This window comes from Misgurnus anguillicaudatus, chromosome 15 (assembly GCF_027580225.2).
Source record: "Misgurnus anguillicaudatus chromosome 15, ASM2758022v2, whole genome shotgun sequence".
In the NCBI taxonomy this organism is placed as follows: domain Eukaryota; kingdom Metazoa; phylum Chordata; class Actinopteri; order Cypriniformes; family Cobitidae; genus Misgurnus; species Misgurnus anguillicaudatus.
Genome location: NC_073351.2, coordinates 7,385,955 through 7,410,142, shown reverse-complemented (window position 1 = coordinate 7,410,142; position 24,188 = coordinate 7,385,955). Strand labels below are relative to the sequence as shown.

Here is a 24,188-nt window from a genome sequence, read left to right as displayed (position 1 = left end):
ATAATCAAATAAACAGATAAACGGTTTTAAATTAAGTATTCTGACACATCTTTGTTTTTAAAGTAATAGTTCACCAAAATATGAAAATTCTCTCATAATTGATTAACACAAGTAATTTTATATTAAAATGTCATTATGATCCTCTTATATGGGAGCCAACATGCGCTTCAAAAATCTCAAAAATATATCCTTAAACTAGTCCGCATAACTCCAGTGGGTTATTTTGTTATTACTGAAGTTAATATATTTGTGAAAGAAAGCAATTAACTTGAGCGTATTTATAGATCAATACGTTGTGTTTTAGTGTAAACATACAGTTCAGTAAGTTTAAATATGGTGGCATGTCGATGACATTGAATCTTATCAAGTCATTCTAGGATGTCATAAGGGTGAATAAATGAGTATATTTGGGTAACTATTCCTGCTTTTGTTTAAGGTTGGATGTAGAATGTTCCTAGTTGAATTAATATTTGACGTGTGAAGATCATTAATGTGTTTTTACCAAAGTGACTTACAATGTACACATTTTATCAGTGCGTGTTATTCCTAAGAAACAAATAGTAATGCTAAATTTTGTTTTTATATAATGCTTTGATTGGAAAAGTGTCCAAGCTACCACAGGGCAGAGGATAAATAATGCTAATATAGGGTGTCACGATTTTGATTTTATTATTATTTTATAGTTTCACATTAACATGCACTCTCTACAAGCCCTCTCGCGTAAAGTGAAGCCCACAAACCCCCATGCGAGGAAAGGCACGCAATGTGCATGTTAATGTGAAACTATAAAATAATAATAAAAAATAATGGCATAGCATTTTTTGTCTTTAAAAAAAATTTAAATTGAGAATCGAATCGATTCGTGACCTTAGAATCGAAAATGTCATCGAATTGAGGATTTGGAGAATCGTGACACCCCTAATGCTAATACAATGATAGCATTTGTCTTTTTTTTTGATGGGTAATGAGCACCAGAGCGTCGTCCCCTCACCGGCACTATCCTGCCCGCTCAGATCACCATTAATGTTGAATGGGATTTAATGGATAAAATGTGCAAAGTTAAAAATCACATTTTCCTAGTGTTTTGTCTTCCTGGAGTGAATAGCAATATTTTAGTTAAGAACGGTCTGTGAGGCAAGGTCGAATTTTCATTGGTCGTTTGACTAAGCTTGCTCGCCTACCCTAATAACATTACGTAAAATGTCTTGCACTACGAAAAGCAAACACGGAGGCTATGAACATTCCATAATTTCAAGGTTGTATATTGCATTAATTAATTTCACCATTCCAAAATAGATTAAAAAGAAAGAAACTACTTCTGGGTCTGAGCTCCAAATAAGCAGTGTTGTGCTAATATGTAGGTATGCTGTTTTTGTTGTTTTTATTGTATATAGTAAGAGTGTTCAGAGCTCTGTACGTTGCTCACTATAGCTGCAGTTTTTGTGGTTGTATTACCGAACTGTTTGTTTATAATGCGTTAAAAATTAAGGAACGTACCAAAGCTATATGTATTTCTAGTGGGGGGAATTATATGCCCCCTCTCTGCATTTCAGACGCCCCCTCACAGCGCTCAGCTGGCGCCGGCACTGGGTAGCACTAGCATAGCACTTTTTTAGTTTGGACTACACCACTCCTGTTTCTTTGCTTATATGTGTATATCGCCTTGAATGCCATCATGTTACTGAGACCATACATTTGTCAATTTCCACATAAGGTTTTATTGCACTTTTCCAAGTAAGTAACTGGAAATTTTCAATTGGAAATTTTTCATTTGGCAGGTGTGCTTTTCCTGGGAAGTGAACCTGTGGCATGCTCTACTTGTTGAGATACAGGAACGACCACAACTACACCTGTGGTTCTTCTGCTAGGACACTTGCGTGAACTTAAAGTAAACTGACATTTTAGGCAAAGTTACTGCAAAAATATTTCAGAAAAGAAGTCATTCTGGATAAAAGCTTTAGCATTATTTGTTTGCAAATGCCAATTGGTTTGATTTTTAAATTTTTTTAATCTAACGCCAGTGGTGGCTCGTAACTGCTCGTTCCTGGGGCGCTAATTTAAAATATTGTGCGTGGTTTCCTTTCCAAAATATGTGTTCTGTGTGTCAAGAGATCCTCTGTGCATCATGTGTTTTGTCAAAATAAGGGCCTGCTGCACACGCGTCAAAACCGTTTACGATAAAAGAGACGCTCGCGTTCACAAAATACCCGCAAGACACTCCCTTAAAGGAACAGTATGTAAGAAATGTATATCAATTAATCATAAAATGGCCCTGATATGTCACTAGACATTAAGAAATCATTTTCATTTCAAATACTTATATCACTGACAACAGTGGTCTGGCCAAGAGATTGTCATTTAAAAAGTGGAGTTGCAGCCCTCAACTGATGTTTATGTTGTCATGTTGTGTATTGGCCACGAGCTGTGTGATTGCAGTACCAGTTTTAGCCACAAGGTTTGGGATTGCAATACCAGTTTTGGCCACAATCCTACATACTGTTCCTTTAACAGTAAACTCTGATTACACATGAGATTATGTGAGTATCTGGCAAACGCGAGCATCTCTTTTATCATAAACCCTTTAGACGCGTCTACAGCAGGCACTTATTTTCACAAGGCACGTGATGCACACACGATCTCTCAAAGCGCAGAACACATATTTTAACCTGTTAGCCCTCATTCCATTTTCCGAACCCCCCCACAAAAACTGTCATAGCCAAACTAAAATAGATACAGTTTATGAAGTCTTTGCACTAAAAGCATAAGTTTGGTCTCATTTGAAAGCAGACACTTGGAAGTTTATTAAGAGGTGAACATTAGTTACTGTCATAATGAAAAAAGTTGTTATAGAGAGCTTAAATTATACTTTTTTATAAACTCCACCAAACATGCATGAAATATTGTTATGAAAATCTCAATGAAATTGGCCTTGCAGCAATCTAGAAATGCTCTGCAGTTAAAGCCACAGGTCTGACCATGTTCTGTTTTAAATCTGAAGATGATACCTCTAAAACTCTGTATTTTATGAAATGTTTTTTAGACCCATGTCATGTAAATTTATTTAGAGAAAACAGCAAAAATGCTAAGCTAATGTTTGTTTATTTATATCTCACAACATCCTTTCAGTTTATTGTCCTATTGCTCCGTGTTTTAAACAGACTCATTAAATAAGCATCCGGATGAGTCATTAACAACTTTTAATCCGGGATATGGCTGTCTAAATGTTTATTTTATTATTATTATTATTAATAATTGCTCATAATTTCTATTTAGTGTTTTATTTCCTCCTTTTGTCTCAATTCACTTTCTTTTTATTAAAGTCCTTTCTTACAAAAAGAAACTTACCTTAAAGAAGCTTTACCAGTCAAAATTATTCCTAGAAAGATATATCTCATATCTCCAGACAGCAGATGTTTACAGAACAGCTAGTACGTTAGCTTAGCATACCATCAAAACACTACAAATAAAAGCATTTATAATAAAACTCACATTATAACATCAAAAGTCGAGTGCTTAAACAATCATGCGTGATCTGATGTGGCTTTGGATCATAAAATAAGACCGAAAATAAACAATTTTATGTTATTTATGCTGTTAGCTTAGCATAGCATTATAATATACAGTACTGTTATGAAAATAACAGACATAGCGTTAAAAATACAGACAAACCATATATAATCTTAATCGTGTTTATTGTCTCCATGGTTTCAAAACATCAAAACATCTTTATTTGCATGTTATTATAAAAACAGCGATCGCTCGTTGCAGGTCACTGTTCAAGTTCACGTCTGACTGACAGCTGCTGCTGAGCTCTGACGTATTATTCTTTCTCTGAAAGTTTCATATTGAGACTTTAGCGCCCTCCGGCTTCACGTATGAATGAAACAAACTGAGTGTAAATGACTGCAGACTCAAACTTGCTCATATCGCCATATTTGAAATAAAAATGGGTGAAATATTACCCCCCCTGTAGAAATTTGAAGTAAACATATAAAATTGAAGTAATATTTCTCCAAATATGCATACTTTGAATTAAAAGCCCAGATGGATGTTGTTTTATCGAGTGCTTTTATGACGATCACGGAGGAGTGTTTTTATCAATGAGTGCGGCTGAGGGTTATATTTCAAATTAAAGGTATGTACCGTTTTTCATTTTCATAACTCCTGACAAAAATGAAGAAATTACTGTCACTAGGACTTTCAGATTAAAATAAAGGTCAAAAACTAAATCTTAAGTCACAACACTTTTTAATGATGTATAGTTGTTTGATGAAAGTACATTTAAACTAACAGTAATTTAAATTATGTAAATAAATAGCTCTTCAGTACATCCACGTCCTCGCGCAGGTTATCAAGTTAAAAACACACACAAGAAAAATCACTAAAGTAATTAAGATGTAACAATTCGAGCTTATTTAGAGAAACACATTCCTTAAAAAGATAGTTTGCCCTAAAATGAAAATCCTGTCATCATTTACTTACTTTCATGGTGTTTAAACCTGTATGAATTTCTTTATTTTGTTAAACACAAATGAAGATATTCTGATGAACAATGGTAACCAACCACACAGTTGGCGATACCCACTGACTTCCATAGTAGGAAAAAGAAATACTATAGAAGTCAATGGGTACCATCAACTGTGTACCTACAATCATTCATCAAAATATCTTCTGCGTTCAAGATATTTTGTGCTCCTGCCTACACAAACGCAGATACACTGTAACTACAGGTAAAACCCAACAGGAGGTACACAAAACAGAGCCATATAACACAGGCAAATGGCCTCGAATTGCTAAAGGGTAAAGAAATTCTGCTTAATAATAAGCCAGATTACTAAAGCTAAATAAAGATTCAGGAAAAGCTTCACGCTCTGAGAGAGTCTGACTGTGAGCGAGTGTGTGAATGAAAAGAAAACGACAGATAGCGAGTGTGAGAGAGAATAGTGAGGAACGTGTAGGTGGACACGCTTCCTTAGACACAGCCGACAGAGCCCTTTGAACAGAGAGGAAAACTGTTGTGAAACACCAAGAGAGGAAAAGCCTTTAGAAAGAAAGAGAGATGTAAAGAAAATCTTCTTTTAGTGACTAGACATTTCTACAACTGAAACTTAAACAACTTGACAACATCAAACACAATTTTATAATTGGCCAATTCAGAAAACCAATTCCAGTAAACGCAAGGTGTGCTTCAAACTAACGAAAAATTTCTAAACGGATTCAATCCAAATCATGTGGTTTGTTGAGAAGAAAAGTGTTAAAACGTTCCTAAAAAAATCCCAAAAGCAAACCAGCTAGCAACACCCTAGCCATCCCTTAACCACAAGACAAGTTGCTTGGCAAAACAAAACACCCTAGAAACCGTTTAACAGCATTCTAGCAACCACCGTGAATACCCCAGCAACTTCTGGGCAAACACCCGACGCTCCAGACACTTTGGCAACAGAGTACAGCAGTGAGTTTTAAACCGAGAAGCAATAGAATAATTGTGGTCAGAAAATATAACACTTTATTTTAAGGTGTCCTTGTTACAGTGGACTTATGTAATTAAGTATTAACTAATATGAATTAACAACAGGGTTAGGTTTGAGATGTGTGACAAAGGCACTGTAAAATAATATGGGTAACACTTTGCAACACAATTTTTTATTTGAGATGAAAGAATTTGGTTTATTAGTTATTCAAAATGTGATTTGGAAAATTGGGATGATTTGGATTCATTTTGAATGGCACAATTTTGTTTTGTAACGCGGATCTGGCAACCCTGACAGGACAATGACGGAAGCAAACGCTCAAACGATCGCTGCTTAATAAAGGTTACGATTCGTCCTTTAATTGAGTTTCTTTTTGTTTAATTGTTGTTGGGGTTTTCATAAAAATAGTATGAAATACAAACGAAGCATTTGTTTTAAATACGTTTTTATTATTGTAACAACGTATATCACTTTCATATAATGATGGTGGCTTATTTATTTTGTTAATAACGAATAATGTTAATTCTAATCAAGGTTAATTCTAAAGTTGAAGAAATAAATGAGTTTATTAAACTGTGGCAAAATGTCCTCACAAGCACATCCCTGAAGAATCAATTCGTTTTGTATATTTATATTTTGACATTTAAAGATGTTTTATTATTTAAAAGCTTCACAAACTTTTTTATTTAAGCCTTAAAATATCTAAATTAAAAAGATTCTGTAGTAGTGTGTGGCTTTTGCACTTTAAAAGTACACTTCCACAAATGAATACCCTAATTTAGTGTCTTATTTAGCTTTATTATTTGTTTAGCAAATATTTGTTTTTTTAGTGCTAGGCAAAGATTAATCGCAATTAATCGCATACAAAATAAAAGTGATTTTTAGCATATTATACAAGTGTGTGCTGTGTGTAATTATGATGTATATATTAGTGCTGCAACGACGCATCGACGTCATCCATTATGTCGACTACGAAAATACGTTGACATGCGTAAAATGCGTCGACGCGTCACGCTGTTTACATTCATCTCACGTAATGGCGGCTTCTGCTCCTGGCAGTGTTTTCCATGCATTGATTTGTCCAACAGATTAAATAGCTAATCAAAAAAAGAACACTATATTAATAATAAAAAATAATCGTTAGAGTAGTCAACTAATCGGAAAAATAATTGCTAGATTAGTCGACAGAAGAAATAGTCGTTAGTTGCAGCTCTAGTATATATAAATGCACACACATTCATGTATGTATTTAAAAAACATTTACATGTGTATATATAGTTATTTATATTTTTATATATTCTATATTATATATACATTTTTAAAAAGTATATATAAATAAAATATTCTGAAAGGTATATATGTATGTGTGTGTGTTTAAATTTACATAATAATTAGACACAGCATACACATATATATTATGCGAAAATTAACTTTTATTTTGTATTCGATTAATCACAATTAATCCTAGTTTTTATTCGATTAATCGCAAAAACAATCGCCTGATTAAACGATTATGAAAATAATCGTTAGTTGCAGGCTTACAGCCCTACTTATAATATTTTATTTTTACTCAGTATTTTCTTTTGGTTGCCCTTTAGAGTATGTTATTTGTATAAATGAGAAGCAGGAAGGCAAATATAGGCCATTTGACATGTACATTACAGTAATTCAACATAGAAACCACACATATGAGAATTGCTGTACAGAGATAAACATCATCATCATCAGCATAAAGCTTTGCATGTCAAGCGATGCGTTCGTGCTTATATGGACCAGTGTGCGTGTCGCCTCACCTGACGCTTTTCTCGTAGACTTTAGTGCGGTACACTTCCTCCTGATCCAGACTGATGGTACAAAATGTGCAGAGGTCACGAAGACGGTTCGGCCCTGAGCTCGGACCCAGATTCTTCGCTTCGCCTGTCGAGAGAGGACACACGTAAACAAGGGGTCGACTACTCGTGCACCAAAAACCAACTCATGCATGGCTTTCTGCCACATGCACCATATTAGGACATTTTCCTGTGCTAAACCTGTGCACATACAAAACTTTTAAAATAAAATACAAAATAAAATTTTTAACTTTATTAGTAAAGGCTTCTTTTAGACATAATAAAGTTAAGTTTAATTATTATACAGTCAGTTATAGCCGAACACGCACACACAAGCGCTTTTTTGCTCATACCATCATTTTACTTGCAGAGGATATTAATTATGCTGAACATTACACACAATTGGATTAGGGGTTTGTCAGTTGTGTGGTTGTCAATGTACAGTCACTAACACACACTATCGTGCACACACACACAAGCTTGCAGGAGCACTGTGGTCATGCAGAGGCTGGAGGAGGATGTGGCTGATGTACGTGGAGCTCAAGTCAGATGTGGTTTCAGATGAGAAGCATTAACTTCCTCCCAGCATGCACCAGGGCTTCCAGAAGAGCGCTGATTCAAAAGATCAAATTTAGACACTCGCAGATACACGACCACATATTAATGTGTCAGGGGGCAGATCTAGGCTTAATTCTGTGACGAATTCTGACCACATCAAACCTTATCACGATGACACAGCTCCAGAAGACAAGAATAATTCATAAAAATGAACAAGCAACCTTATAGACTTATTCTTTTTTTTTACTTTTTCAAGCAATGGATTTGTATTACATAACAGCTTAAATATGTACAAACTCAAGAGAAATGCATGAGCAGAGTCAAATTCACTTCAATTGTATGTTTTGCTTTAAGAAATAAAGAGTTTAAAATTGATTCAAAATAAATCATTGTGTCTACAGGATGTTTAAAGATTGTTACTATATTACGGTAATGAGAATAGGATTTTTACATTACAGTTAGGGCTGGGTATTGGCAAGGGCCTCATAATACGATAAATATCACGGTGCATGGGTCATGATGATGCAATGTATCACGATACAATACAATATGTTGCATGTTTCAATACATTGCAATACTTTTCCTTTTTAAGCAAAAATTAAAAACTTTTTTTAAAGCCAAAGGGCTTCCAGACATCGGCTTCGAAAGCTGCAGGTGGTTTTACATTTTCTGCCATTTTCTCACTCCCGCTAACTTCTGAGACATTGGCCGAATGGCCGTATATGACAGACAACTGGACAGCGACAGCTACAGCAGCAGCGGAGGAGGTCGTTTTACGCAAACAGACGGATTTGTAAAAATATCGATAGTAGATATTGAAATATCGATACACTATCGTGAAAAATTATCACGATAGTTATCGATATTTTTGCACAGCCCTAATTACAGTAATGACAATTTGGAGGAAAAATATGCCAAAAATATACAAAACTTTTGTAACCCGTAATATTTAGTTAGATGACCAAATATTTGCCCTAAAATTATACGTACAAGAGATCCATTTATTCAAGATAATAATCTGGTATTGGCTTTGTGAATGCACAAAGAAATTTGCAACATACACCTATAGCGATAACACAGTCTCCTGTTTCCGGCACGCACACATACACACACTTCTTCCCTTGAACCATTCAGAAAACAACAGCACATGCAACACTGCGTAACAAATAATGCCACACAGATAAAACGCAGAGGAAACTAAACTCCCAAATGCACATTGCCACAGGGAGTCGTGATAGGAGGCAATGCCCTACAGTTAACCCTTCTGCTCACACACACACACACACACACACACACACACACACACACACACACACACACACAGGTGTGATTAAGACAAGTAAGTGTGTAGTACTACATGCTTAGCAACGGAAGTAAACGCAAACCGCAACCGTAAATCCTGAACAAACAAGATACACAGATCTGTTGAAATACACACACACATTCAGACACACACACACACACACACACACACACATGCAGACAGAAAACACATACATGCCCTCATATTCTTACATACACATACACAGAGAGAGACAAACAAACAGGTTAGGAAAAATTAATATAATTTATAATATTTTTATAATAAAAACACATTAATCTTTAGCCCCAGAACATTGAAGAAACCTTGGAATATTTTTTACAAAACTGGTATGGGAGTACTCTGGCCTTCACGTGGTTTTATGTTAAATAATCGTGCAAATTTTATAATCTGTGTAGCGAAAGAAAGCATGTCGTACTTGCATTTCTGTTTAGCACATTTTACAATATATAAAATGGCACATATTAGCCCATTTTTACAAGATGTAATGGTAAAAGGACTGCATTTATATGGCCACCATGTGCTTTACAAGTTGCCTTCCATTCACTCACTCATTCATACACCGACAGTTTGCCAAATTGCAATTTGGTTCGATTAATTTATAAAAAAATTATTACGTGCCTAGTTAAGCAGTTATATTTTGAATAACTTACAAATGCAACCAAAATATATAACATGAATGTTTAATGAAACTCTTTGAAAATGCCACAATTAGTGTCCCAATAACAAATTAACAAAAATACACTTTTTTTTAATGAAGAAAAATAAAATAATGAGGGGCAAAATGTCACATAAAATCAAGCTTATGATTGCAAGAGCCAAAGTCTTTTAGTATATTGTGCCTAAGTGTGCGATAGTGACAATCACTGAGGAAAAAATTAAATTAATATAAAAAATAAAGCTGTTACACTTGATCTGTCACTAAACTTCAGAACTAATAGTCAAACCAGTGCTGCAGTTATCTTTTTTGAGAGATTTCTCTTATTAAATAAATCCAACATGTTAAGGAGAAATAAAAACTGCATTTTGCATTTTGCATTTTACAATATCACCTGCAATGATAAACACATGCTCATCTTCTGTCTCTTTTGCTGCGTTTTTTTTTTTTTTGCTGCTACAACAGCTTTGTTGCTGCATCTCATTCATTTGCTGACACTAGCAGATGAAAATAAATGAAAATGCTCACTTTGGCGTAAATGCATATGGACGTTACGTCAATGAATGAGGATGTGGAGAGATATCTCTTATCGACATTTTACGTGTGGCATTGATGCAACGTATTGTTAGAAATATAATCGATGTTCTGTTACACCCATATTCTTTACACGTGCTAACAAACACATTTAGAAAAGCTTTTGGGTAAAATTAACCAGTCAGTCAGTCAGTGCATGGGTGGGGCTTTGTTAGTGTGACATCAAATCAAAACAGCATGTTTAATAAGACTGCTTTGGTTTAATGGAGTTTAAAAAAGGAGGAGTTTCATTGTAGGGTTGCTGTGTTCACACACTGCCAACACACATTTATGTCCAAACACCTTGTAAAAGTGATTTTACATAATTAAACAGATTCCCCAAACCTAGCCTTGCATATGATCTACTATACAACTCTCAAGTTTCATTATTGTTTTAATTAAATAAGATTACATTTTTGACTATTAACATATAATAATAATAATAATAATAAAAGTAATAATGGCTAATAAAACAATAATAAAAACAAAAGTAGAGATTAAAAAATACATCAATCAAATATTGATACTGAATAAATATTTTGACATGAAACCCATTTAGATGCATTTTAAGCAAAAACACAATGACTGACCACTGACTGAAATTGTCTGAATCAATATCCATTCATTTTTTTGTGCAAAATACATTCATTGTGGATTACATACCACATGACTATTGAAAAGTGTTTATGATGTATAGATGGCTGAGACAGTAAACGCAGAGGCTATTGGACACAGCAGCTGGTTCAGTGTTGGCTATGTAAGCACAACATCTTGTTAGGGGCATGAGAGGTGACACAGTCAATCTACTTCAGCTCTTTAAAGAACTATTAATGTCTAATCCCAGTGCCACAGACTGTAAAAAAACTAAAGCGACTTTTGAGGTGAGGTGTGGACTAAGCTCTCTTGTGCTGAATGGCACACAGTCTCCGATCACCACTTACTTTGACATTTGAAGAGTTTCGTTGCAAAACGAGATAAATCCATTTTTTTACATTTTTGTCAAAATATGTTTATTATTATGTTATCATGTTATTATTTTGTTTTATGGTGCTACTTAGCTGTATTTTTAAGGTATGAAGGTTCAAATCAAAACAAACCAACTGCAGTTGCATTGATATTAATTGGAATGCACAACCAAAAAACGAGATTTCTGAAAAATTAAAAAAACTAAGTTATCTCGTTTTGCAACAAAACTCTTCATTTTTACCCCCTTATATTGCCAAACTCAACATAATTTAACTTTGCTTAGTTCCTATTAAATTAAATTAGTATTAAATTATTACTATTAAATCAGCTCTTGGGAATACTTGATTTTAATTGGTCAGTCGTTTATTTACTTTCAAATAACCCATAAACTATAACTAGTTGAAGAACAATGAAGATGCAATGTCAGCAATAGATATATGTTGTATACGCTGTGTGATGAGGATGTGAGGCGTGTCGTGCTGCATGTTAGGATCGAAGCACGTCCTAATAGAAAATACACATATCTCTCTGTAAAGGCAGAGATAAATCCAAATTTGCAGGTCGCACATGAGCAACAGGTTGTTAAAATGCTTGTATTGTGTAAAAAATGGTCTCCAATTGCACCTGCATTCAGGATCCCTATGATAAATAAAGCAAACAGAAAGATCGGTTCATGAGATCGGCAAATTTAGCGAGTACCGATCGAGTCATTTAATGCGATGATTGACCGATATTGATCTGCGGCCGATCGATCGGAGCATCCCTAATGGCGCTTTTCCATTGCATAGTACCCCACGGTTTAGTTTAGTTTGGGTCGGGTCAGCTCACCTCACTTTGGCTTGGTTAGCTTTTCCATTGAGTTTAGTATCACTTCGCAGTGGGAGGGATTATAGGCGTGTTGTTATATTTGCGCTGCCTGCTGTGACATCATACAAGTGAGAGCGTCGTTGTACATTCCCATTCATTTATTTATTTATCAGCCCGCCACAAAATTAAAATTGACCACCAAAAACAGATGTTTGCACATCGCGTTTATCACTATACCTCTGTCTCACATGACAGTTTCTGTACAAACACCCGCGGCGTCAGTGATCTACAGTGTTTTCGCGTCACGTTTGGTATCAGCTCGGGTCGCTTGGAACCCCAACCGAGGTGGTACGAAAAAAAGTATCGGGTACTACGTACTGCACCCAATGGAAATGCTCCCAAAAGTAAGCTGACCCGACCCAAACTAAACCAAACCGTGGGGTACTATGCAATGGAAAAGCGCCATAAGACAGCCAATTACTGATGATAACTTTGTTCAGTCAGTGCTGTTTTTGACTGAATGTACAAAATCACTAATTTATTTTGCCATTTTAATCCATATTTGTGTAAAATCATTGGGCATAGTGCATTATGGGATAGAGTATTATGTTTCCCGTAGGCATGCTCAGATGTTACCTGGGTTTCTGTGTTTATATTTTTTTGTCAAAATCTTTGAAGTGAGCAGAATGGATTTACATGTGTAAAGTATAAAACTGCATTTTGGGACATACAATATTATTAGCAGTAGGGTCTTAGGGATGCCAATTTATGCAATTTCCCACATTCGATGATCATTTAAATTAACGATCAACCAATCGAATAAACGTTAACTGCAATAGTGCAATAAGCCTTTACTGCAGTGGCATATAGCCAATGACACAAAAGTGTGCGTAGAAACGCCAGCTTCCTCACGCGAATTAAAATATTTTATTTAGTCTAAATAACATGCTAATGGGATTGTAAAATGAGTCAATGTAGTTGGTATTCTCATAAAATCATCAATTTAGAGAACAGTGTATAACTCCGCCTCACATGGACACTCTGTACAGTCGGATGAAAGTCCATGACAAACAAACGTTTTATTATCATCAAGTGATATTTTTCTAGTTCACCTCGCTTTCCGAGTCGTTGATACACCATTTGTTGTAATTACATCCAAGAAGTACATCTTCACCTCAACTCAGACCTGCGGCGTACTTTCAGCTAAAATGCTTATATTATGAAGATTTCAACCTTCCATAAGAAAAACGCACCTCAGCTAGTCAATAATGACGATTAATGATATATGTTGCGGGCATTCAGAGTGTAACGTCAGTCATTTCAGTTTACATTCTAGTTTAACTTCTGCGCACTTGTTTCATTTTTTTCACCGGCTGTATGTGTTTGCGCAGGCGCCGCACACACGTGCTTGCTTTTTCGACAATTGTTAGGTTTTATCGATTTAATTCTTATCGACAATTAATTGATTAATTGTTAACATCAATAGTCTGAATGTATTAAGCATACAAATGCAGCAGGTGATTCTGGTATTCAATGAATAGAGGAAAAAGCATTTATTTTAGATTAAGGCCTTTTCTTTTTCTTCTCAACTAATATTTTTGTCAGATTTATCATAGTATATTAGGTGCAAAAGGATGTCCATTATTCCTCCTATTTGGAAAATAGCAACATAGCCATAGTCATATGAGACACATGAAAAGCATCAAGTAATAAACCTGTACGCTTCCCGATATGTGTGTGGATAGTTTGCTCAAAATTACTGTTGCTACTTAAGCAGTTAAACGTTGTAAAGAAAGAATTATAAAAAGAAAAAAGAGCGAACATGTGGTCAAAAGGTTATGAGTCAATGAGTGACAGTCACAAGCTTTTAACAATCAACCTTAGTATGTTTGCTACCTTTTAGACAGCAGAAATGCAGAGTAACGAAGTGTGAAAGGACATACCCACAACACCAAACAACAACAACTAGTTCAACAACTGTTTAAATATAACAGACTATCTTTCTGAAGTATTATATATATGATCTAATAAGGGCGTTGAAATTGTTTGACGCAGGAACACTGTGGCCAGTATGAAGTGGTAAGAGTGTTGTAAGATGGTTGTCATTGAGGCAGTTCCTCTTCACTGGCTGCTCTTAACGTACTATTAAATGCCTCACGGTTCTCTAGCACATCAAAACATCAAAACATTTCCTCCTGCTGTTTGTATATCTGCAGACACACCTGCACCGGTGCTGGTGACCACATGTAAATGTGTCTGTTTGTGCACAAAAATAAAGGGAAAAGAAAACAAGATAACATCAGGTATGAGTGACAAACAAAGCCTTTTAATCCATGAGGGTACGCTTAATGCTACACTTTTCAGATAAAAGATCAACATATCCACCAACCCATACAATTGTTTTGGTCGCTTGTCCATTCCTCCAAATACGACACAAAGATGCGTTTACTAAATTAGCGTCTTTACCGGCAACAGGTGAAACTTTTCAAAGGGTATGGAATTATATTTGGGATATAACTTTGCAATGATGACATGTGATGGTATATGATTTAAAAAGGATAAATTGCATTTATAAATTACACATTACACTATTCAGGCATTTTGAAAAAATAAGGTACCTATTTATTTATTTATTATATAATATAAAACAAAGCACACAAAAGTGTAAAAAAAAGTGTTTAAGTACTCCAAGTGTACAACGGTCAAACAATCGATATATATATGAGGAAAAGATGCAAAAGTGATCACTATCTGCTGAAAATCGCAGATCCGGTGTACACTGCCAGAAAAAGCGATATGTCGTCTTTGATTGTGAAATAGCTTGGCTTCTATGCGTCTCGAGGCCGATTGCATCATTACGTCAGCTTGCAATGGGAAATGTTATTGGCTTTCGTGACCGATTTCGCCATGCTCTGATAAGATCTGACTGTGTGCGTTGTGTTAACTGAGTTCTTCATATAAAGTTATTGTATGGTTTCGTTTTGCAATGCAAGTTGTTTGTAATACTTTTATTATACTGTTTTTAATTGTTCAATTTAAGCAATAAATACGTTGTATATGTTTTGTAAGTGGTTGGGTTTAGGGTAGGTTTCAAAATATCTTTAAAACCATAAATGTTTAAGAAACCATTTCTACTTTTACAAATGCAGAAAATTAAATGCATCTTAATCTGATGTATGGCGAACAACATTGAAACGTAACCACAGGTTGTTAAAGGGTTAGTTCACCCCAAAATGAATATTACTTCTAAACCACCAAGTCCTTTGATTGTCTTGAGAACACATTTTTAGATATTTTTGATGAAAACGAGAGGCTTCTGTATGTCCCATTTACTTTTCCCCAGAAAAGAATGAAAGACATCGCCAAAAAAGGTTCATGTTCCATCAGTAGTTCAATAATATTATTAAGCAACGAGAACACTTTTGTGCGCAAAGAAAACAAAACAAACTATTTTATTCAACGATTTGTTGTTCTCGTTTTGTTCAGTGCGCGTTCATGAGCAGACTATGGCGCTCTGCTACCCAGTCTCACGAACCTATGTACCCACAGTCACCAAATTTTCCCTTCGTGACCCTGTCACAAATTTCCGTGTTTTTTCGTGATCGTATTACAAATTTCTGTTTATGTGTCATTGTCACGTGTTGGTTACTCAACTGATTTCTCCTATTTTCAAACCATTGTCCCTTCGGTTTAGGGTTAGATTTGGTGTTTTCGTTAGGATGTCACTTTAAGTATTGTTTATACAATTTTTTCTGATTTATTTTCTGATTTTTAAACCATTGTCATCTGACGTTAGGGTTATAATTGGGTTTGGGTAAGGATGTCATTTTATGTAAATCTAACCCTAAACCGAAGCGACAATAGTACGACAATTGGACAAAACAGTTAACCAATACGTGACAATGACACATAAAAAGAAATTTGTGATACAATCACGAAAAACCCAGAAATTTGTGACAGTATCACAAAAAAGAAAAAAATTACATGACTATAGATACGAAATTTCGTGAGACTGGGCTGCAAATGCTGCTGACGTCACCTGCTGACGTAGTTACCAATGTTTCTTTTTCCACTTTTTTTACTTAAGTCAATATGCAAACATTGTAAACAATACTTATAACAGCCCGTATAACTGCACAAATACCTTGCCAGCGTATTCTGCGTATGTACACTGGCAACTACGTCAGCAGGTGATGTTAGATGGCTTGGGTCTCCCCTTTTAATGTAACTGTGTGAAGTCTGATCACTTTGAAAAGTAACAGTACATCTCTTGTCACCCTCCACAATGTTGATGTGTTGTTTATGTTGGTAGCACAGCGTGAGACGAGTTTCACACATGAGCATGTCTAGATGTATTCTGCTGACTTTTCTGCATTTATTTTTGGTGAACAGATTACAAATGTTTTACACTTTTTTGGTTGTGTAAAGTAAAATAGAATTGATTCAAACTAGGGATGCGCACGAATGGGCGAATATTCGATCTGCAATCATGATCATAAGAAAAAATGAACATAAAGAAGATATTCTGTAGCCTATCTTTTTTTTTTCGTTCACCTCGGGCTCTCACTTGTTCTTAGGGTCTGTTTACATGATGATAGCGTACTTTATGTCAAGTCCTCAAACTTTAAACTTCCCTTGTGGTTGGGGTTCGGGAAGGGCGATTTTCCAGATTTTTTTAATTTGAGTAAAATCATGGAATCAAGATTTTCAATGGAAGTTTGTTACAGTCACTGTGAAACAGTGCAGACATCATCTGATTACACAGCAGGGTTATTCTGCATTGAAAATTAAACGGCAGCCGCCCGGATCTCACTCTCCCTTCTGCGTTCACGCTCTGTCCCTCAGCTCTTTTCCTCAAAAGCAACAAACAAAGGTACAAATGACTGAAACCATGACCTCAACCTGTTTAATTATAGCTGCATATGAAACATGTCTGCGCTGACTGCAATTTTTCAATGCAGATGATGCTCTGTGTCTGCACAAAGAGTGCTCATCTGAATGAAATGCAACAGTCCAAGCAAACAATACAGTAAACAGCCTATACAAAAAGTTTGCAATGTCCTTGTTGGCAAGGTGAACAGCGTGACCAGAAATGTATGGTTCGCAAACTAGTACAGTGTTTCCTCTAGGATTTTTTCCAGCTGTGGCGGCAGGGGGCGCCCATGATGATTATAAATGTACATTTTTTTTATGTAGAATATAGGTTACAGTAAACTAACATGTATTTTTTTATCATTTTCATGCTGTCATTTACTTTTCCTTATATTTATAGCATATTGCTTTTCTATGTTTGATCTAAACCATATTTTCTTAAAAATACGTTATATAGCTACGTAGTTGGGATATTTCATTGTCGTTTTAATGTAGTGTGCATTGCAAGTTCATGCTCGTGTTTAGCGTTACAGAGCTGTTGCAAAGTCACGCACAGTCCTGTTTGATAATCCGCACCGCTGTGATTGACCGAACACCCGACCAGTTATCCGACATGAGCAGCAATTTTATTTCACACCCGACCCGTTTGACATAAAGACCCCGACCAGGTCACACTGCAAATCGCGCAGTTAAATAGAAACCTTTAATGGTCTTCAGACAGAGCTTAAACACAAATAAGCACGGGCCATTTAAAAACGAGTCGAATTTTGGTCTTGGATGTTAGACCCGAATTTTACTCTTGTCTATTGAGTCCCGACCTGCATCTACAACGCAAATGACACGTGAATAGCCTATTATTACACCCGTTATCCAATATTATGCGGTTCACCCACAGGTACCCCGACCCTGCCGTTTCGTCTGAAAACAGATACAACAGATTCACAGTCTGCCTCAAGTTTTTATTACCAACGTTCTTCTCTTCCCACGGGAATAATGTAAGTTTCCTTACAAACAGATTCGACTATTAATGTCTTGCAGGCGCATATGAGTAGTATTCAGTATTTAGCCTTTTGTTTTTGGACAAATATCTTATCATTTAATATGAAACTTAATGTGAGTGTAGAAGAACGGAAGATTGACAGCTGAGCGGTCAGCAGCGCGCTGCGCTTATAGTCTATATTCTGAATAACTTAATGGCCTGATAAGTTGATTATATGAGTACAGTGATCACAAATGAATGTCCAAAAAACTCCTAATATGTTAAATCGAAAGTTTAATCATGTCTTTTCTCGCAGCCCTGCGCTGCGTCCGTGTAGATGCGCCGGTGAACATAATACGCGTGATGACCTTGCACCTTAAATTACCCTAAAGTTATAGTCATAAAGATAAAAGTAAAACAACAGTCGAAACTTCAAATTATGAATTTGTATTTGTGTAAACTCACAATAAGGAGAAAACCTTGTGCTTATTTAAAATAATTAATAACATGACGTGCCTTCAATCTGCTGCTTTGGTTTTAGAGCGTCACAAAAAAAGAACAAACTCAAATACTTTTTTATTCGTTTTGTCAATTTAATAATTATTTAAGTGTAACATATTTCGTGTAGGCTTATTTATTTTATTGTTATTTCTCAAAACAGTGACGTAGCCTAATCATCATCTGTTGATTTAAATCTATTTGTGCATGAAACTAAACCCAGGGAGGAAATTATGATATTTTAGGAGATTTATTTATAAATGAGTGAACGCGAATCCAGAAAAGAATTTATTTCTAAGACAGCCAGTCTGGCAGGTCGGACATTTCGGTAGCTTTATTTTGCGATCTGCCGCCGGGGGTTTTGTCTAGAAGGGATACAGCAAATGCCGAAAAGTTAAGGATTAGATTTGGAGGTAGGATTATTAGGATGAACACAGCGGCTCTGGCTAAATAAGATACAAATACATCCTACAATCGTGTGAATTTTGTGTTTAGAGTTGGGTTTGGGTGAAGGATTAGGATAAAACAGTGCTCATCTGGCGAGATTTCGTTTGCTGTATCCCTTCTATCCACAACCGCAGGCGTGGCGGGGATGTTTTATGCGCGGCGGCCCGCCACGGTAGAATGTATATAGCGGAAACACTGTAGTAATAATGACTTATTTGAACAGATTAATTTTAAAGAATGTTAAAAAGAAGTCAATCACAGCATACATATCTATAATTATTGACAAAATTATTAATTAAAAATCAAATCAAATTTTAAACAAATCATAAGAGAATGTTATGAATAGTTAAAACAACAGAAATAATAGTTAAATTGTTTGGTTTAACATGTAATGTGAGATTATTAATGTGTACTTACTTAAACTACAATCAAATACAAATAAACATTATGAAAATGCCTAAACATGAGTTTTAGGTCTTGTTTTCACATTAAGGCTACCATTATTTCTAAACAATGCCTATTTTCTGAAGTGAATTCATTATATATTTATACCATGTTGATCCTTTAGTGCACTTGGATTAGAACTTTAGTTTCTTTAAACAGATGTTCTTGCATCTTATAAAAAATACTGCAGTATTGTTGTAGTTGTGTTTTATTTTAAGTTGATTAGTATAAATAATTGAAAATTTAATCATTGGTCAAATGGTCTGAAAAAATCTAGATGTCATTTTTTTCGCACATCCCTATGTTCAGGCATAATATTTGGTATATACTATCATTTCTGTAAGATCAAACAGTATTAAATCCAACAAACACATACACACACACACACACAAAGCCTTTTGTGAAAACCGTGAAAAAGAAAAATACAAAAAACATAAAAAACCAATTTCTTAATTAACCTAATTTAAATAAACAAATATTCAAATATAATTTTTTTATGAGCTCTAATATTCGAATATTATATTACTGAAAAATGCCCACCCCCAATTTAAATTGTTTTTCGCATCCAAAGTGAGACATGCAAACAGCAATACAGATGCTTTTGTTACGATTTTTACAATTATTATCTCATGCAGTTATTGTAATAAAAACAAAGGCAAAACCTTTTATTTGCACACTTTCTTAAATACGGCTACTTTTCCAGATATGAATAACCTGATAATAACAACTTAACAACAAATTTCTTGGGGTGACCAAGTGATTTAATACATCAAGCATCAATTCATTACATGGACATTTTGTCTAAGTTATGACAACAAAACCCTTAGTTTGCCAAATCTTATTTTTCATCATATCTGCTATCAAAATCAAATCAAATTCTCACTAATTTAGTCTGATATTTTTACTCATAGCTAAATTTAAGTGAACCTAGATGGTGAGAATTAGCAGCACCTTGTAGTTATTAAATCAACAGCAGAATAAATGCTGCATGAGCTGCATGTTTTATTTATGTGTGTTGTGGCTGTTTTGTGGTTATGCTCAGTGTTGACATACGTCCTGTTTAGGGCTCTTACGTGGACAAAGTCATCACTACAGCGTGACGCACTACACACGATAGCCACCGCGGCTCAACTATGGACTGCACAGACATAACAGTCATTCTGAAACTGTGGTGTGCTTTTGTGAATGAAAAAGCTACTGGCTTGCATTCATTCACATGGGCACTAGCCATTATCAAAAACACAACAGTTGATCTCAAACATTTACATATCACAAGACACACAAACAAATTCGATGTCCTTCCATTTACAAAATAAAAACTGATGAAATGCCAAAGACTACTGTATTAAGCCCAATACATGTCTCACCGACTTAACTACATGACTCAAAAATTGATCAATCGCTCTGTCACGCAGTCCCATTCGAGATTCAGATACGCTCAGATAAGATTTAATAGCACATGATCTATGTCATGGGATGTGTTTCTGTTCATAGTCTTGTTTAAATTCAATCTTCTGTACCCTCTAAAAATATTTTAATTAGGTTGGCGAAAGGGCGAAGTGTTTAAACTGTGCTTTTGAAAGACATTTTCGACAACAAATTTTTAAGAAAATTTTTGAATAGTTTTTCTATCATCAAATAAATATATGTCAGCTTCAAAACAAGTAATCTTTTTGTTGAAGTAGTACATAGGTGTTACATGTATGAGTAAATAAGCTATTAGCTAAACTTGTATTTTTGTAATTGCATTATAGATCAACCCAGTATCACGAAATTACGTCCTTATTCGTCTTTTCCATGACACTAACACGTTTTTACGCCTTTTTGCGTGAAAGTCACGTATTTCTGTTTACGTGTCATTGTCACGTATTTGTTGTTACTCAACTGTTTTGTCCTATTTTCTTACCATTGTTGCTTCGGTTTAGGGTTAGATTTACATAAAATGACATCCTTACCCAAACCCAACTCTAACCCTAACGTCATGTGACAATGGTTTAAATGGTGAAAAAAGGTATAAACCAATACTTAAAGTGACATCCTAACGCAAACACCAAATCTTACCCTGAAAATAGGTTGAGTAACAAATACATGAAAATGACACGTAAACATATATATTTGACATGTTCAAGCAAAAAAGCAGAAAAAGGCGTCAGTGTCACGGAAAAGACTCACAAATTTATGTGACTTTACATAATTTCTTGACACAGGGTTGCACAGATAGCTTTGTAATGCTCTAATCCTGTCAGATTAAATACAATAAACCTGTTATATGGTTTTACATGTAAACTTTAATACAATTTGGCACGATACAAATACTACAAAAGTTTCCGCCAATATTATTCCCAGTATCATCGCTTTACTTAATGCTATCGGAAATGACCTGATCTAAGGTTGGGATTTTCAAGCCAGCCAAATGCCTCAAAAGTCCCAACTACCCACCAACTTCCAAAAAATGTCCTTTCGTGTCTAAGTAAAATACCCCTACATCCCTAATGTAAACAGCTGTTTCAGTACAGTGGCAAACCCCCGGTTATTGAGTGGTTACTGTAATCATAAAAACCCTACCCTGATCCAGGTGGCAAGATAAAAGAAATGTCTTTCGTTCTGTCTCAGTCACACAGTTTTGTGGATAAAAAGTTATACGCAATAGTAAAGCAGAAAATTCTATTTAGATGGCTTTGAGTTATGAAATAGTAAATAAAAGTATTTTAACAAACGTTTGTTGAAAATCAAATCAAACAAACTCTGATGTCAAACTTCTTTTGTGTCATCCTTTTTTGTGCTCCAGTTAAAATTAGATGTTATACAACGTATACTACAGGAATTATGCAATATTGTGGATATGATGCTTTCAGTGAGCTTAACATCGCATTTTGATTTACCACGAAGTTACTTGCAACACAGAAGGTTTCAGTTCATTAATTTTTTTGGGGTGGGTGAGGGGTTGGAGACGTTATATACGTAAGCACCAATATCTTTAACCGTGTTACCAGTTCGTCTCTTTTAGTTTAAATGAATTAAGTTAATCTTATTCATTAAAACATCCATTCATCCTATAGTCAAAATCATCTGTCACATCCCTTACAAGAAAGTATTGTGGCAGTAACTTTACAGCAAAGGTAATACCACGGTATAATACTCTATGATTACATATGTCTTGTACAATGACATTTAACTTACACAGTACTTGAAACAATATCATAGCACTATGGTATTAAAGTATTACTGATTTTGATAACAGTTGTGGCTAATATCAAGTTACCACAGTTCATTTAAGTAAAATTCAAGTTTATAGTATAGTTTTATAAACATAAGTAAGTCAATTCAAATAAAAACTAGTTATTACATATTATAGATGTCTTATTGCAGTTAAAACATAGTTAGTATAGTGTAATACACCTTTAAAAATCGATTTAAAGCAAACTACAAATATTGTAATTATTTGTCGCAGTGCTCGTGCATTTAAAGCGATGCAACAACTTCCGTCCAGCTCGGAGTTTAGTCAGAATTTGAGCGAGGATCCCGCCGTGTGTTTCACACCCTCAGTCCGGGTAAGAATGAATCAAACAACCGGCTATCTCAAATGACATAAAGATGCTTTACTTAAAGCGGGTTAATAAAGGACGAGCTTTCACACACATACCATCTTAAATCCAGTCAATAAATACAGCTGTTATGAGGGGGAATCAGGCTACTAATCACGTTAGCACCGCTGCTAACTCGCGCATCAACGGCTGAATGTATCTGTCACTGCTGAACTGAAGATGACTTAACCCTAAAAATGAAACAAACGTATAAACTATACAAGTAAACCATGAAATATGCGCAAATTTGGCAGACAACGCGTGTTTCCCAGAGACCTATCTAGTAGTACGTATGTGTGCGTGTGTATATATGTGTGTGTGTTCATATGTGTACGTGTGTTTGTGGTGCTCGTACCGCGCCCCTCTTCTCCCCCGCGCCCGATTATTCTCGATTCGTCTCTTTTTCTATCAAAGCCATCCAAACACACACATAAACACAGATACTGAAATCCAGCAGTCGCACTTACAGATCTTCCCTCGGAGGCTCTGCAAAATCCGGATTTTCGTGTCGTCTTCTTCCGCCATGGTCCAAGTTTCGTCTCTGTACAGTACATTCAACACTTATCACATCCGTTTATGAATGCAGGCGCGCGGATGGACGGCCCTTCGTAGCGTCACCGGCGCAGCGCGATTGCCCGATTGGTCGCGACGCTAGACCGGGGATTTGTGTGAATCAACTCACACAGGCAACATCATTTAGTCAAAACAAACGGAAGCCCTAGTGGAGGGCAAGCGATAAAGCAAATGAGACCCCTGAACGAAACACAACACGCTGTTTGTGCCATTGTAGGCGTCGTGTGGGTGAACTGTTGAGCAGTCCAGTGATTTATAAATAGTTTTAATTTTTAATGAGCTTTTAATTTTCAGTGTTTAAATTAGATAGCTTTTTATTTAATGGTTTAATTTATAAAAAAACAGCTTTTATGCTAGAAATCAAATGTATACATTATGGAGGACTGTAAGTAGGTATGTTGCTAAAATGTTCAGAATGGTTAAATACTAAAACTAGTCGTTCAGATAGAAAGAGCTTGAAAAAAAAGCTTTTAAATTATACAAAGATCATGTTTATATTTTAAAGAATAACAAAATAATGGACGTTTGAAACTCGAAAATCATCATTTTATTTTGTCCCCTGTTTTCCATTAAAATTCAAGAAAATGTGTGACCGAATCATGACAATT

The 24,188-nt window shown here is 35.4% G+C and overlaps 1 protein-coding gene across 1 annotated transcript in view; it reads right to left on the bottom strand.

Moving 5' to 3' along the window:
* Window positions 1-23,714, bottom strand: part of rasa2 (RAS p21 protein activator 2) — a 66,913-nt gene extending 43,199 nt beyond the window's left edge. Inside the window, exons 1-2 of the mRNA XM_055173367.2 lie at window positions 23,475-23,714; window positions 7,265-7,388 (exon numbers count right to left, since the gene is read on the bottom strand). Of these exons, the coding sequence (XP_055029342.1) occupies window positions 7,265-7,388; window positions 23,475-23,532 (182 nt within the window). The 5' untranslated portion in view covers window positions 23,533-23,714. The remainder of the gene's footprint in view (window positions 1-7,264; window positions 7,389-23,474) is intronic.
* Window positions 23,715-24,188: the final 474 nt, after the last annotated feature.